A 16,231-nucleotide genomic window follows, 5' to 3' on the forward strand; every position below is an offset into this window, starting at 1 on the left:
CCACCGCTGGTTGGGAATGGATTATCAGGATTGTTCTGATCAGAGGTCAGCATGGTGGTCACATGATCTCCCAGGAAACAACTATCTTTTTCTTTCTTTTTCTAATATTTTAAATTGGAGGATAACTACTTATAGTGTCATGTTGGTTTCTGCTATACAACACTTCGAGTCAGTTGCTATCATGTTTTTTTGTTATTAAATTTTTCTCTTGATTTCTTTTCAACTGATTTAAAAAGTCAAAACCATTCTTACACCCTGGTTCATACAAAAACGGGAGGTGGGTCAAAGCTCACTCACCCTGGTCAAGAGTACTTGCTGGGGCTGGGAGAATTACTCCTAGGGTTTGGTGTAGGTAAACACCATGTTCCATTTCCTTTCTATCTCCACCGATTAAATGATGGTCTGTGCATAGTAGGCACTCAGTAAATATGGTGTGAACAAATTTACAGGGGAAAGTCTTACTTCCCTCTCACAGATCAAAAGGGCGCTGATGGTGTAAGCTGTGTTTTTTGTGTCTCTTCCACTCTGCCTTGAATGTAAAAGGTGCTCCAGAATTATGTGTTACATGAGTGGATTTTTTTTTTAACGTTTATGTTATGGGCCATAAGACAGATTGCAAATCCTCTTGATGTTTATAAGTGTTGGAGTTAAAGAGATAAAAATTATTAAGATGTGGAGAATTATTTAAAATGAGCAAGTCCTTTCTGGTAGTTTTTGACATACAAGTACTTAGGCCAGTAGGAAGCATTCGTGTTTCATTCATTCTGATTAGGAGGAAAGTTTGGGCAGAAGCAGGCATTTATTTGTTCTGCAACATTTTGATTTTCCCTCACTTTAGCCTTAAATGTGACTCACTGATAAGCTAAAATTATGTAAATACTGAAATACTGCTAAAATTTTGTTCCCTTTAGTTTTTGGTTTTGGCTTTTAAAATTCTTTTGTAAGAGTTATGGAGATTTCCTTCTTAAGACTAAAGTTTGACAATCCTAATTAAAAAATACAGAAAAACTATAAGTGAAAGTGAAAGCTGAGTCTGACTCTTGGTGACCCCATGGACTATACAGTCCATGGAATTCTCCAGGCCAGAATACAGGAGTGGATAGCCTTTTCCTTCTCCAGGGGATCTTCCCAACCCAGGGATTGAACCTCAGTCTCCCACATTGTTGGCGGATTCTTTACTAGCTGAGCCACAAGGGAAGCCCAATGCTATTAATAACATTTATAAAGAAGATTGTACTTCAAAGTGCTGTATCTTTAAAATTCAAGAGAATGGTTCTTCCCAAGTGATTGTTTTCATCCACATTGTCCCATATACTCTTTTAGCCTAATGTTGTTGTTGTTGTTTAGTCAGTAAGTTATATCCGACTCTTTGTGTTCCCAGTGGGCTAGAGCCCACCAGTCTGCTCTGTCCATAGAATTTCCCAGGCAAGAATACTGGAGTGGGTAGCCATTTCCTTCTCTAGGGGAGCTTCTCGACCCTGGGTTTGAACCTGCATCTCCTGCATTGGCAGGCAGATTCTTTACCTCTGAGCCATCTTGGAGTTAACGCACCCTAGATACCCTAATATTGGTACTCACCAAAATGAACTTTTATTTTATTTTTGTTTTACTCTTCCACTGGACTGTAAGCAGAGTGGCCTCTCTGTTCATTGTATGGCAGGGATTTCAAGAGTTATTAGTCAAAGGAATGAATATTCAGGTGCGTGGAGAAAATGGTGAAAACCTTTTAAAAAGTGACCATCCTGTGATTTTGATAACTTTGTGTCTTAGATTATAGAGCTGAAAGCACCTTATTCTGCTGATCTGAATTATTTGTTGAGCTGAATTTGTTTTACCTGAGTTATTTATTTGAAATGTTCTATTTAGGGCAAGACTTTTATCCAAGACGGTATTATAGACATTTAGCCACTCCTGGGAAGATAGTGTACCCTGTCAGGACAGCACCTGTTAAATATACCTGTACTTTCTGCCCAAACATTATCTTCTCAGGAACTGGCATAAAGCTTTGCGACTTCAGCCTTCTCAGCTGGTCAGATTTTGTTGGGTCATACTCCTTGGAACCTTTGGCAGCAGACTAGCTGGCTTTTCCTGGAACACAACCAAGAGACCAGTGTTTGCGACAGTTTATGCAGTAGAACCTGAGTGCAGGGTGGTGAGCCGAGTGCCTGGTGAATTTTATTCCTGGTGACCTCAGCCGGGGTGGGTGGGGGCCAGTCTGTTTGGTGAAGGTGGAGCTGAGGGAGGGGTTGGGTATGGGAGTTAGGGCAAAATGAGTCAGTGAGAGTTGAGTTAGGGGACACCTGAGCATGTGGTGACATTCACTGTCACTTTGGTTTTTGAACTGGGGCAGGACAGGGAGGAAAGGGACAGACTTGGAGTATGGGGGTGGGGCAGCTGAGTGGATGATGCCCATGGGGTCTTGGCTGGACCTGCCCCGGTCATTCCTGTCCCTCACCCAGAACCAGCCTGTGGTCCGGTTTTGTTTTCAGAATGCTGCTGCTACTGCTGCTAAGTCGCTTCAGTCATGCCCGACTCTTTGCAACCCAGTATACTGCCACCTGCCAGACCTCTGTCCGTGAGATTCTCCAGGCAAGAATACTGGAGTGGGTTGCATGCCCTCCTTCAGGGAATCTTCCTGACCCAGGGATTGAGCCTGCATCTCATGTCTCCTGCATTGGCAGACAGGTTCTTTACCACTAGTGCCACCTGGGAGTGCGTTAGATTTGTTTTACCTTCTGTCGTTCACTTGCTCAGTCATGTCCGACTCTGTGATCCCATGGATTACAGCACATCATGCTCCCCTGTCCTTCACTGCCTCCTGGAGCTTGCTTAAACTCGTGTCCATTGAGTCAGTGATGCCATCCGACCTGCCTTCTCATCTTCTGCCACCCCCTTCTCCTCCTGCCCTTAATCTTTCCCAGCATCAGGGTCTTTTCCAATGAGTCAGCTCTTCGCATCTGGTGGCCAAAGTATAGGAGCTTCAGCATCAATCCTTACAGTAAATATTCAGGGTTGATTTCATTTAGGATTGACTGGTTTGATCTCCTTGCTGTCCAAGGGACTCTTCAAGAGTCTGCTCCAGCACCATAGTTTGAAAGCATCAATTCAATTTTTACCATCTAGATGGCACAAAAACATTTATATTTACATTGTTGTGTGTGTGTGTGAATCGTCCAGTGAAGTTAATGTGGTTTACTCTGTCCAGGTGCTGTTCTCTGCAAGGAGCAGATACAGCGGTCAGAACAGATTTAACATCAGCCCCTGGCAAGGTCACTGTCCTTTGGGCCGCAGAGCAGTAAATACTTGTTGGATGGATGAAGTGTGCGTGTGGTCAGGGAGTAGGGAAAGGAAGACTAAAATACGAACCAGCTGAGGCTTTTCAGGACTCTCAAAACCGCAGTCCCAGCTAACATTTTCTGGGCAGTTATACTCTGGGGAATCCTGCAAATTAGAAGAGGTGACAAGGAAACTCGAGGGACCAATGGCCTGTTTTTATTAAAGGAAAGAAAAGTAGATTCAGGCCAGCTCTAAAGTGATGTCTCATGACAATCCCAAGCAAATTCTAGAATTAAAAATCATTTTTCAGTGGATAGAGAAGAAAGCTGTGGACAGTGGGAGACACTGCAGGTATACAGGTTCAGTGTCTCATTGTGCTTTTTGATGAGTGTTCTAGACAAGTGGTCAGGATACAATCTCGTTATTTTTCCTGACTCCACCAAGGGTTTAACACCATCTCTGAGAATCACCCAGTGTCTCAGATGGCAAAGCATCGCTCCTGTGATAGAGTGTGGATCACAACTGACGACTGCACTGCGTTCATTTGCACATTACCGATTTCATGGGTCGATGTCAATTTCAAGAGCACAGAGGGGAGGGCAGTTAGTCCTGGAAGGGAAAGGGACATCATAGGGAGGGTGGACAGGGTTGCACACTTCTGCAGAGTCAGCTCATTGTTGAGAATAAGCTGGGACAGGCTTGAAGCAGTAGGTGTATTTTCAAGAAGGCCTAATGTTTTGTTTTGTTTGGGTTGGGTTTTTTTAATTGCTTGTGGTCTCAGAGGGTGCTGCCTGCTTGATGTGTCTGATTAGGAATCCCCTTGTGTGTTAGTGTAATTGGGGACCAGAGTGAGGGAGGGGACCATCCCACTCTGCATAGGTTGGGTTGCATCCAGAATTTGGGGGAGTGCTTATTCAGGGGGATAGTGGTGGAGATGACCGGTGGGAGGAAGTGCCTTTCGGGTGAGATCTTGGGGTGAGTGTGGGGTAGGGGCGAGAACCCAGGGGATGGTGGCTCAGATGGAGCCCTCCCCCCTACCCCCCCATTCAGGAGATGGCAGAGTAGTTAGGCTTATAATCCCAGATGATCAGAGGTGAAACCCAGGGCATCCAGTGGAAATAGCCAGTGAGCAGGTAGAGATCTGTTGGTAGAACCTGCATGGAGGAGACGTGGAGTGGGGAGCATTCTCCCTCGGTTTGTCCTAAATCGGAGGCCAGACGTGGAATTGGTGTTCTTTCCATTACTGTTGGGTTTAGGACTTGATCATTGACTTCACTTATTCTTTCAGTCCTTCCTTCCTTCCATTTATTTTAAAATCAATTCAATTTAGTTTTAATTTTTATATTTATCTAACCTTTTGTTTTGGAACTTTTAAACCTTTTCAACAGCAAAAAGTTCAGACCATTGAAAGGCGTGTATGCTCTTCACCTGGACTTGCCAACTGTTGGTGGTTGGGCACGTTTGCTCTCTCTGTGTATTGATCTTCCTTCCTTTCTCATCTGTCTGTCTGTCTGTCTGTCTGTCTTTGGGACCTCTTTGAAGGTAACATCATGACAGTTTAATTGGCTTAACTGCTTCCTACCCTGAGCCCTCCTAAGGACACGGTGAAAGTGAAAGTGTTAGTGGCTCAGCCGAGTGACCCCATGGACGGTAGCCCTCCAGGCTCCTCTGTCCATGGGATTCTCCAGGCAAGAATACTGGAGTGGGTAGCCATTCCCTTCTCCAGGAGATCTTCCTGACCCAGGGATCAAACCTGTGTCTCCTGCATTACAGGCAGATTGGCAGGTTCTTTACCGTCTGAGTCATCAGAAAGGCAGCATTAATGCAGTATTACCTAAATGCACTTTCTGATCAGATTTCTCTGAGGGTCTCCAGAAGCATCCTTAAAACTTGAAGTTTTAAAATTTTTCAATTTTTTACTTATCCAGAACCCAATCATGAATCAACCTGGGGGGAGACTTTTCACATTCTTAACCCTTATCTGGAATACCTTATCTGGAATATCTGATTCTTTAGGACTAGAAATGGGCCTGGAAATCTGGATTTTCCCAACTTTTTAGTGTGAAAAAATTCAAACCTTCAAGATAGTTATAAGAAAAGTTTGTTTAGACTCACTAGTTGTTTTGATGGCTTTGCATTTTCTATAGGTCACTCTAGATACATACACACCATTTTATTTATTCATTTTGCCTTTGAACTGTTTAATTAAATCATGATGCTTTATTCCTGAATTTTTCAGCATGTTTTCCCTAAAAGCAAGGATATGTGCCTACGTAATCACAATATAATTAGCACACTCAGGAGGTTTAACGCTACTTATAGCACTGTTAACTGATTTAAGTCTATATTCAAACCTTCCTAGTTTATTCCAATAGTATCCTTCAAACAGCCCCCTCCACCTTTGAATTGTTGATGTCTCTTTTATTTAAAAGATTTAAAAAATTAAGATAGATTTTATTCCACAAAGTCTCATGGGTAAACTACATGCCTTTCCCCTAAAGTGTGTTGCTTTTTGTGATATTCTGTAGCACTTAGGAGGTGGATAAGGTGAAAAATCACAGTAAAGAGAAGCTGATTTCTTCCTTCACAACAGATGGGTAATTTAAATATGGAGTCATGAGCAGTTGGGGGAAAACATGTAGATAAAAACACAAGTACACTAGTTTTTGAAAGAAGAGGTTCCAGTCTTGGCAGGGCTGTTGGATGGCAGAGGAATTAGATTTAGTCCATCCCATCAAATCTGAGGGAAAAACAGCTAGCTTGGAAACTTTCCGTGATGCATTGGAGCTAATGAAAATATTCCTTAAAATGACCGAAGTCCTCTTGCTTTTACCTCTGTGATGCCTGTGGCTAGCAGACATTTAACTGACATTCCTGGACTTTGATTTCAGGACTGTCCTTCTCATGGGCACGGATTTTGAGCCAGTAACGTGGCTTCTGTGAATGTTTGTGTCACACACACAGTGCTTGTGTAAAAGTGCTGAAATCAGTGTCACATTTCAGAATGTAAGACATGGAAACCCTGTCAAGGTTTAAGTAACATTTTCCGATTTGGTGATATATTTAAAATACATAGAAAATTAATTCATCAACTTTATTAATGTATTAACGAGTTAAGGCATCATCAGAATGGGAAACTTTTACCCATTAAAAGATGCTTTAAGATAAGGAATAGGACAATCACAGCCTGGGAGAAAATTTTGTAACACATGTTGTCTGTTAAAGGGCTATTGTCCAGGCAATACGAAGACGTCCTACAGTTCAGCTTAGGAAAACATTTTTAAAAATAGGCAAATGTTCAGAAGATTTGAGTAGACAGTTCACGGAAAAGAAATAAATGGCTAGTAAGCACAGGAGAAAAGTGCTGGAACATTGGCCCTTGGGGGAATGCAAATTAAACCAACAGATACCACTGCATACTCATCCGAGTGGCTAAAATTAAAAAGATTGACCACAGCAAATGTTGACAACATCTTAGAACAAAAGAACTCTTACCCAGTTTTGGTGGGTATATAAAATGGTGGAACCACTTGAGTAAAAGATCTGGCAGTTTCTTACCATACTGAATGTGCCTGAGCCCTGTGACCCAGCAATTCCACTCCTAGGTATTTATTTCCCTGGAGAAGCACAAGCTTTTATTTCTAATATGGAAGCAATGTTCTTGCACAAGAATATTCCCGGCAGCTTTGTTTGTAATACTCAAGTCCCGCCAACAGTTCAGACTTCTGTCGGTCGGAGAGTACTCTGGTATACTCAGGTGTATTTGTCCAACGGAATACTTCCTAGCAACAGGAAGCCATGCAGTACCCCTGCCTATAACATACGTGGCCCTTCAGGATGTAAAGCTCAGGGAGACAGGCCTTACACCAACAAGCATATACCAGGTATGCCATTTTTATGACATTTCAAGAACAGGCAACACTAACCTACAGGGGATAAAAAAGCAAAACAGTGGGGCTGTCCCTGGGCTTGGGGTTGCTGTGGAATTTGGCTGATAGGGGCCTCCATGTCCTGTGTCTTGATAAGAGATTTGGGTTACACGGTGTATATTTTTGTGAAAACTCAGGGAGTGTATGCTTTAAATTAGGGCATTTCATTTTATGTAAATTGTATGTGAAATGATAAATATTGGACTGTGGTTTATGATGTAGGAGCTGAAATACTTGGGGCAGTGTGCTAGTGTCTATAGGTTTAATTTGAAATGCGTTAGACGTGTAAAATGGATTCATGAATGACTATTGAGGAATGAATAGACATAACGTAAGCAAGGTAATAAAATGTTAATCATCGCAACTGAGTGATATGCATACGAATATTCTACATAAAATTCTTTCAGCGTTGTTGTGTGTTGGGAAATTTTTGTAATAAAATATTTTTCAAATATTCATGTATTGTTTGTTCGAATCCTAGGAAATAGCCATTTTTGTAGGCCCCAAATAGTCGAATACTGGCAGCTTTTTGTGTGTCGGCCTAATATGCAGCCACATTTATAGCTGCTCTCTTTAGTAGGCTTGTCTGGCAGGGTGTTATCATGAAGCTTCATTTTCTTCCAGTCACTGTGGTTAGTTGGACTAGATTAATCTCTGGGTAGCAGAGGCTCTTGACCATCTCTGGGGTGGATTCCTTAGCACCCCAGTCACTCTGCGTTTCTGGAAGTCTGTCTGCTTTAAGTATGATCTCATTTTCAGTGCAGAATTTCCCCTCTCCTGTTGGCAGGAAGGCAGAAGGGCCTGTAGTGGGAGAAGTGATGTTTGCATCCTCTCTGTGTGGTCTGCTTTGGGGCAGTGTCCTTCTTGTCTCTTCCAGGCTCTAGTTTGTTGGGAGTGCTGGGGATGGGAGACAGAGAGAGGGAAAGCCATCTTCTATCTTCTCATTGGTCCCTGTCAGTCTCCTGCTGGTAGATAAGATTAACTGTCCATGGTTGACAATAGGTGAAAGTGAAAGTCGCTCAGTCCTGTTTTGACTCATTGAGACCCCATGGACAGGCAGCCAAACGCTTCCCCTGTGAGTTCTTTGGAAGGTCTGGTGGGACCTTCCAGCCCTCTGGGACATCCACTCCTGGCAGAGCCCCCCACCCTCTCTTGCTCCTGCAAATCCCTTGCTTGGCAGTCAGCCTTTTTGAGTGAAATGCTGGCATGATGGCATATACCCTGGTTCTCTCTTCCTGCCCTCGTCGGGCGAAGGAAGCTAGGATACCTTGCCAGGAGGCGGGAGGAGGTGGTGGTGGTGTGTGGGGTAGGGGAGTGCACACTGCTTGGTAATTGCTGCCTTTTCTCTGCAGCTGCCCTTCTTGCTTCTCTGTGCTTCTGCTCAGCTCAGCTGAGGGTGGGCCAGTCCCCAGGGCTACTGTCACTTCAGACCAGCTGGCCACTACGAGGCCAGCCTAGGAGGTCCCCACAGCCGCCTTCAGGCTTGATAGTTTGTGGGAATAACTCAGAACTGGGTAACTTTCCTCTTTCGTGCTCTGTTGACCATTGCAATTGAATTGCAGTGGGAAGACTGCAGATTAGAACTAGCCAAAGGATGAGACTCAGGGCAAAGTGGGAAGGTTCTGAACACAAAGTTCCCATTTTCCTCAAAGACATCAGTTTGCAGTATATGTAGAGTATTGCCAATTAGGGGAGCTCATCCAAGCCTTTGGTACCCAGAGTGTTTACTGGGGCTTCATCACCTACCGGGCTTCCCTGGTACTCAGGGGTAAAGAATCCGCCTGCCAACATAGGAGACATGGGTTCCATCCCTGGGTTGGCAAGATCCCCTGGAGAAGGAAATGGCAACCCATTCCAGTATTCTTGCCTGGAAGATCCCATGCACGGAAGAGCCTGGCAGGCTACAGTTTATAGGATTGCAAAAGTGTTGGACATGGCTTAGTGATTAAACAACATCACATACTGAGAGCATGGCTGCCCCTAACTGATATATATAGTCATACAGTCTGCACATCACACTGTTAGACTGTCCACTGGCCAAAGCCCCCAAGCAAACCAATCACTCCTATCGGGTAGGACATGTCGGGGACCTCCAAGTAGACAAGGGCAAAAGCCAGACCTCTGTTTGGGTAAAGTTAACTCTTTACTATGCAATTTACAATTACAGGCATTCTCACTTTAATTTATTATGTTTTATCAGCTTCATTATTATTAACTTATTTAGTAAAGGGTTGAAGCTTGTCCCCAGAATATTGTGATACACAGTGGCATCAACTGCTTTTTTTCTTGTAATTTTTAAAATGCATATGTTATATAATTTATCACGTGAGTTTTCTATATGTGAAGGTGTTAGTCGCTCAGTCATGTCCAGCTCTTTGCAACCTCATGGACTGTAGCCTACCAGGCTCCTCTGTCCGTGGAATTCTCCAAGCAAGAATACTGGAGTGGGTCACCATTCCCTCCTCCAGGGGATCTTCCTGACCCAGATGATCGAACCCAGATCTCCTGCATCCCCGCAGATTCTTGACCTTCTCAGCCACCAGGGAAGCCTGAGCTTTCCTTATAGTTTTTGCTAACGCTTTTCTTTACTTCCTTCTTGCATCTCTTGGTCACTTTATAGTAAATGCTGAATTCTTTCACCCTAGAAAGTGTGGGCTCTTGGGAAGGATGGCTGCAGATCTTTTGCTATCTAAATGGGTTAAGGTCAAAAAGTCCTCAGGGACACAGCTGTAAATTGGCGGTGGTCACGCATGATGGCTTTGTGACCTAGTCTCATTGCCTCGGATTTAGAGCTACATAAGTAAGTAGGGTTATGCTTTTCTGTTGTTTTTAGTTTTGAAAAAAAAAAATTTTTTTTTTGTTATTTTTTGAAACAACCTTCATCACCTCAGAGTTTCTGAATGGGCACCACCACTTACTTTTTAAAAAATACCTTTTACCACTCTAGATTCAACAGGAGACCAAATTTTAGTACCATACTAATAGCTGTGACCTACACAAGATAAATGATTGACAAGCTGGGGGTGTTTTTTGTTTCTAAGTCTTCTCTCTTTATTAAATTCTCTGTAGAAAGAACTAATGAAACTTTAAGAACTTGCTCATTAGGCCTGGCATGAGCATTTGGGATTAGCTCCCATTTGTGTTGTATTTTTAGCTTCTTACTAGTGGAGTTCTGGTCTACCACAGAGTCATTAGGTGGGGTTGATGGGCCTGTGCTCTGATACGGTTGTTCTCTCTGCAGTGAATCAGCAGTAATCCAGACAGAAGTATAAGTTGGGGCAGTGGTTCCCAACTTGGGGTTCCAAAGATTAATAAAGTTTCCAAAAATTGTTTGGGAGCTGATTTAGATAGTTATTGCTAATTGTTTCTCTTTTCCTCACTTATCCTGATGTGAATGGAAATGGCTTTCTTCATTTTGTTTTACTGAATTCTAAAACCCATGGCAGCCCCTTGTCACTCCTCCAGCCTCTCATGCCTTTTCCACAGGGTCAGTTGGGAGAGGTGTCGGGTGCCTTAGGTGTTAGGTGCTTCAGGCGTCTGGCCAGCGGGCTGACGAATGGACTACGCAGGTCCTTCATGCTCAGGTCTTCTTGTGCTCAAGCTGGGTGTTGTTCAGCCAGGATTGATCAGTGAGGACTTTGTCTGACATAGAGCAATGAGGTCTTGGTCCTAGACCATTTTGGGTTCATCACCAGTGTTTGGAAACTACTGGACTTTTCCCGATTTCTCTTTCTTAGTAATTTATAGATCTTTTCCTCTTACGAATGAATTTTAGGATCATTACATTCCTGGAGATGAGGAAGCTTGAAGTGACGTGGCATTTATTGGAATATTTATTGGGTCCCTTTTGCTCCCTTATTTCTAAAGTGTCTGCAGGAAGAAGTTTGATTACTCTGTGACAGCAAGGATTTGAGAAAGAATTTACCTACTTGTTTAACAAATAGGTGCAAGGCAAATGTACATTAATGAACAAGGCAGATTCAGTCCCTTGTTCCAGACCCTGAGAATTAGGGATGCAGTGATTCTCTTTTTCTGTGGTCCCTGGACCAGCATCAGATCACCTTGTTATCAGTAGAAATGCATAATCTTGGGCTCCACTCAAGACCTACAGAACTGAAACTGTGAGGTGGGCCCAGCAATCTGTGTTGACAGGTCCTCCAGGTGACTCTGGTTTGAGCAGCACCACTGTAAGTGCTAGGTGATTGGGTAAGCCATGAGGAGGATGGCTTGGAGGAACTCATCACTCTTGCCCTGTGGGAATCCTGATGGGTTTTCACCTGCTCAGTTTTAGAGGCAGGAAGAGCACTGGACTCCATGGACATAGGTCTTGGCTCTTGTGGTCTCCAGTGATGTCGGGCTGACAGTTATAATCTCAGAGCGCACTGTAGAAGTTTAGTCTTTGCTTGAACCTAGGAGTTTGCTATTAGTTCCAGCAGCTATTACAAGGAATAGTTAATATTACTTCATTTCTCTTTGCTAGGGTCATAAAGATGTGATTTGCTATATGCAAATTTTATTTATTTAAAAGATTTTATAAAATTGAATTATTATTGTAAGAGGTCAAACCAGTCAATTCTAAAGAAAATCAACTCCAAATATTCACTGGAAGAACTGATGCTGAAGCTCCAATACTTTGGCCACCTGATGCAAAGAGTCAACTCATTGGAAAAGACCCTGATTCTGGGAAAGATTGAAGACAAAAGGAGAAGGGCAGCAGAGGATGGAATGGTTAGATAGTTCCATTGACTCAACAGACATGAATTTGAGCATACTCTAGAAGATAGTGAAGGACAGAGGAGCCTGGTGTGCTACAGTCTATGGGTTTGCAGAGTTGGACACAATTTAGCAATCAAGCAACAATTATAAGAAATAGTTACTTGGAATTCAAGGTTTCTTTTTCCTTAAGCAATGTTATTTTAGAGAGATTTCATCCTAATGGCCCTATCTAGAATAACAGGTCTGCCATTATTGTGAAACTGAGGAGGTAAGATATTTTATTGCAATACCTGTAAAACTGTTGCAAGAAACAAGGAGAAGGTTAACTCTAGGGTGTGTAAGTATATGTGGTAAAGATTTGTGGAGAAGAATTATTGGGAGCTGTACAGAAGGATCCTCAAGGGTGAGGCGTACCCACACTCAGTAGCTGTGATTCTTGTCTCGGTTTAACATTTGGCCCCAGACCTGGAATTAGGGCCTTGCCCAGGCCCATAAAGGGAGAGGGAAAGCCCTCGCAGCCTCTGCAGGCTTGGTGGCAGGCCAGGGCCATGAAAAGAGCTGTAAACTGGGGCTGAGCAGGCTTGTGCATGAGTCTAGATGCCTCCAATTACACTGTGCCGTACGCATGACTTCAGCAGATACTTGCAGGCCTCCTTTGTGCCAGGACACTTTTCTTCCCCCTGAACTTTAAACTTTTTATTTTGTATTGGGGGATCGCCGATTAACAGTGTTGTGGTAGTTTCAGATGAGCAACTCAGGGACTCAGCCATGCATGTGCATGTATCCATTCTCGCCCAAACTCCGCTCCCATCCAGGCTGCCACATGACGTTGAGCAGAGTTCCCTGTGCCATTCAGTAGGTCCTTGTTGGTTATCCATTTTAAATACAGCGGTGTGTACATGTCCATTCCGAAGTCTCTAACTATCCCTTCTCCTGGCCTCATTAAGTTCATTCATTTGCATCTTCATAGGTGGACCTAGAGAGTGTCATACTGAGTGAAGTAAATCAGATAGAGGAGGAGAAATATCGTATGACATCTGTTATATGTGGAATCTAGAAAAAGATGATACTAGTAAACTTACAAAACAGAAATCTCCAAGACACTTTTAATAGGCAAGGAAATGGAGGCCCAGATGTTTGATGACTACCCTCAAATCAAAGGTTTTGAAACTTGAATTGAATTAAGGTCTCTTGAGTCTGAAATGGGCTGTGCACATGTAAGTGTGATGGCTTCGTTTCCAGCGTTCCCAAGAAGGGCCTCCAGTCACTCTCACTTCCTCTCTGAAAACAACAAAAGAAGCTTCTGAAATATTTGTCTAGGAAATCTGTATGATGGTTGGTGATCTATCTTAAACCCCTATCAACAGATGATTCTTTATCATTGAACATTTTAGTCAGCACTGACTTCAGCAGGACAGATCCTTGAAGGGAGGGATGGCTCTTGGTCAAGGCACCTGAGACCCTGGTCAGTTTTGCTTAGGTGTCTCTGCTGCTCTGTTCACTCTGTCCAGGCTCTGGGCCATTGAATATTGGCATCATAGGTGCTGAGTCCTTTTCAGGACATTGATCTGTTTCATTTGTGTGTGAAGTATTCAATTTGACTGAAAAAATTCAAGACTCATAAACAGCTTTGAAAGGTTGCTTCCTCGCTCTAGATACAGTATGTGCTAAATTAATTTAGTGTATTGATCAGAGCTCTGATGAAATCTGTGAGCTGCTAAACTGGGAAAGATTGAAGGCAATACAAGGGGGTGGCAGAGGATGAGGTGGTTAGATAGCATCACGGACTCAGTGGACATGTGCGTGCTTGCCTGCTAAGTTGCTTCAGTCGTGTCCAACTCTGAGACCCTATGGACCATAGTCCACTTGGCTCCTCTGTCCATGGGGTTTTCCAGGCAAGAATACTGGAGTGGGTTGCCGTGCCCTCCTCCAGGGGTTCTTCCTGACTCAGGGATCAAACCCATATCTCTAGTGTCTCCTGCACTGGCAGGTGGGTTCTTTTCCACTAGCGCATGGATCTGAGCAAACTCCAGGAGACAGTGGAGAACAGAGAAGGCTGGTGTGCTGCAGTCCATGGGGTCACAGACATGACTTAGCAACTGAAAGACAATAACAAATCTTAAATCAGTGAATAAATTGGGCTGGTTTTATTTCCCAGAAGAGAATATTTGGAGAGGGGGGTAGGGAGAAGTTGAAAAAAAATCAGAATACAGTTATGCAATCTCTTTTCAGTTTCCTGAGATGATTTATCTAGTGTTTCCTAAATGATTCTCTTACTGGTGAAGTGTTCCTTCTTTCCCTGTCTACTCCCCCTGCCCGCCATGTCTTCCTCCCCAGCTCTCTCTCCCTATTCTCTAGGAAACAATTTTTTATTGTCACTTTACTTTTGCTGTTGACGGAATTAGTCTTGGGAAGGTATTGTCTGTGATTCAGAATTCTAGAGCATTGATTCATTTCTTACCTTTTAGGGCTCTGTTTCATTAGGACAAACTAAATAATGGACTTTTCACATAGGCATTGGATTAGATTCCCAAGGGTCAGTTCAAGCTGTTGCTGGGCATGGGGCCGCATTTTATAGCAAGACTTATTTCAGTTTTGAATGATTTGTATTTGGCTAAAAGGACTTAAGACTGATTCCAGAAAACCCAAACTGGCAGCACATTTGTTCCTTTTTTTTTTTTTTTTTAAGCATGCTTGATTTTTTTTTTTGTTTTTTTTAGGTTTTGGAGTTGGGGAATAGGATCAACCCAAAAGGGATCCCAGAAGTGGGAGAAAGGCTGTTGTACTCTTAGCAGAGCATTTCAGCCTAAGTGATTAGCAGTATTTGGCCCTGAGGAAGAGGCCTCTAAAAATAACTGGTGAGCAGAGTTTGCAATCAGGTCCAATTTCAGCTCTAGAGGCCTTGCCCAAGGAACTGCTGGCCTGTCCACAGTGCCAGAAGCAAAGGGCCTGTGTCGTGCCTGATACCTGCTCACAGGGCTTTGGTTTTTCTTTTCCTTCCATATATATTATTCATGGATTGAAGAAATCAAAATGGCAGAAGGTAAAGCTATATTTTTTTTCTTTGGGTTAAAAGTGGTTTGGAAACTAGACGGCAGTTTTCAGCTTGATTTTTCAGTTGTGCGCTGTTCAGATATTTTTGGCTAAGTGCTTGACTGCATCTTCTATGCTTTCCATTTCAAACTCCTGGAGATCTCAGTGTTTCAAGTAGTTTAATTTTTCATGGGCCAATCTGTCTTTAATATCAATGTTAAGTTTTAGAGTCTTAACCTAGAATATCTTTTATTGTATTGTAATACAGAGACAACATTTTACAAACTTCAGATAAATGAACAAGTGGTTTGTCTTGGTCTTAGAATTTAATTACAGTGATTTAAAAGAATTGTGTGCATTTAGATTTCATGTAAAATTTGGGGAAATTAAAATTTGGGAATTTAAGGGCTTTATGATTCCTGTCTTGTGTTAATGAACATACTTAGTTGGCTGGAGCAGAGCCTTATATGTGGAAATGGACCTAATTTTTGTGAAGCAGACAATAAATGCAAAGAAAGGACTTTGGGATTTTATTTTGCTTTTTTCAAATTGAATCATTAACCTTCAACTGTTCTTTAATGGTGTGTTGATTTACATTTTCGTATGTTTTTGTTTTTGCTTTTCTTTGTGAATTAAGATATTCTTTTTTAATGGAAGGCAAGTTGTATTGGCTTATTATGTCAAAAATGTGTTTAAGAAACATAAAATAGACATGTTAAAACTGCTTCCAGCTCTCAGCTACCTAAGCAGTCACTGGAAGGGTTCTATTATTAGTGTGGAGAATATGAGTCTCTCTGCTTTGAACACTGTTTAAAATAAATGGTGAAAATGTATCACTTGACCATCCTGTTAAAGAAGAATATGAGATCTGTTTCTGATTTTTAGTTCTTTTTTAAGGCACTTCTCCCCTTCTCCATGGATTGCTTAATCCACAGAGTGAAGCAAAGTCAGCTGTTACTTCTGACCCACTTTTGTAACAGTTCTTGGCTCCAAGGGGATGATATTCTGTAGTGCAAAAAAGTAATCAGTTTGATGAATTGCTTTTATGGTTTTGTAAAACTTTAAATGTGTATACAGTCTTGGAGTATAAATATGAAATCCCTAAAATAATGCTTACCAAAGCTCATTAAATGGTTGATTTGTAATTCACTTAGTTACAGTTCCGGTTACGTAATTGACCAGATGCTGGGGTACATCTTCTGTTTTGCCTTTCCTTAATCAAATTTCTGATTGTCCCTAGCCCTATCTTCATTAATCTAAGAAAAGAAGAACAAACT

General features: G+C 42.4%; 1 protein-coding gene across 7 annotated transcripts in view; it reads left to right on the forward strand.

Annotated features, from left to right (window-relative positions):
• ASPH (aspartate beta-hydroxylase) overlaps positions 1–16,231 on the forward strand; it is a 190,054-nt gene that overhangs the window by 12,355 nt on the left and 161,468 nt on the right. The window contains exon 1 of one of the 7 annotated variants that reach the window (XM_018058473.1): positions 14,810–14,964. The exons of 5 other annotated variants lie outside the window; for them this stretch is intronic. In XM_018058473.1, coding sequence (XP_017913962.1) covers positions 14,955–14,964 — 10 coding nt within the window. In that variant the 5' untranslated portion in view covers positions 14,810–14,954. Of the gene's footprint in view, positions 1–14,809; positions 14,965–16,231 lie in introns of those variants that run through there. One more of the 7 variants, XM_018058476.1, reaches the window with a different exon arrangement.

Source organism: Capra hircus, chromosome 14 (assembly GCF_001704415.2).
Source record: "Capra hircus breed San Clemente chromosome 14, ASM170441v1, whole genome shotgun sequence".
Classification (NCBI taxonomy): Eukaryota; Metazoa; Chordata; class Mammalia; order Artiodactyla; family Bovidae; genus Capra; species Capra hircus.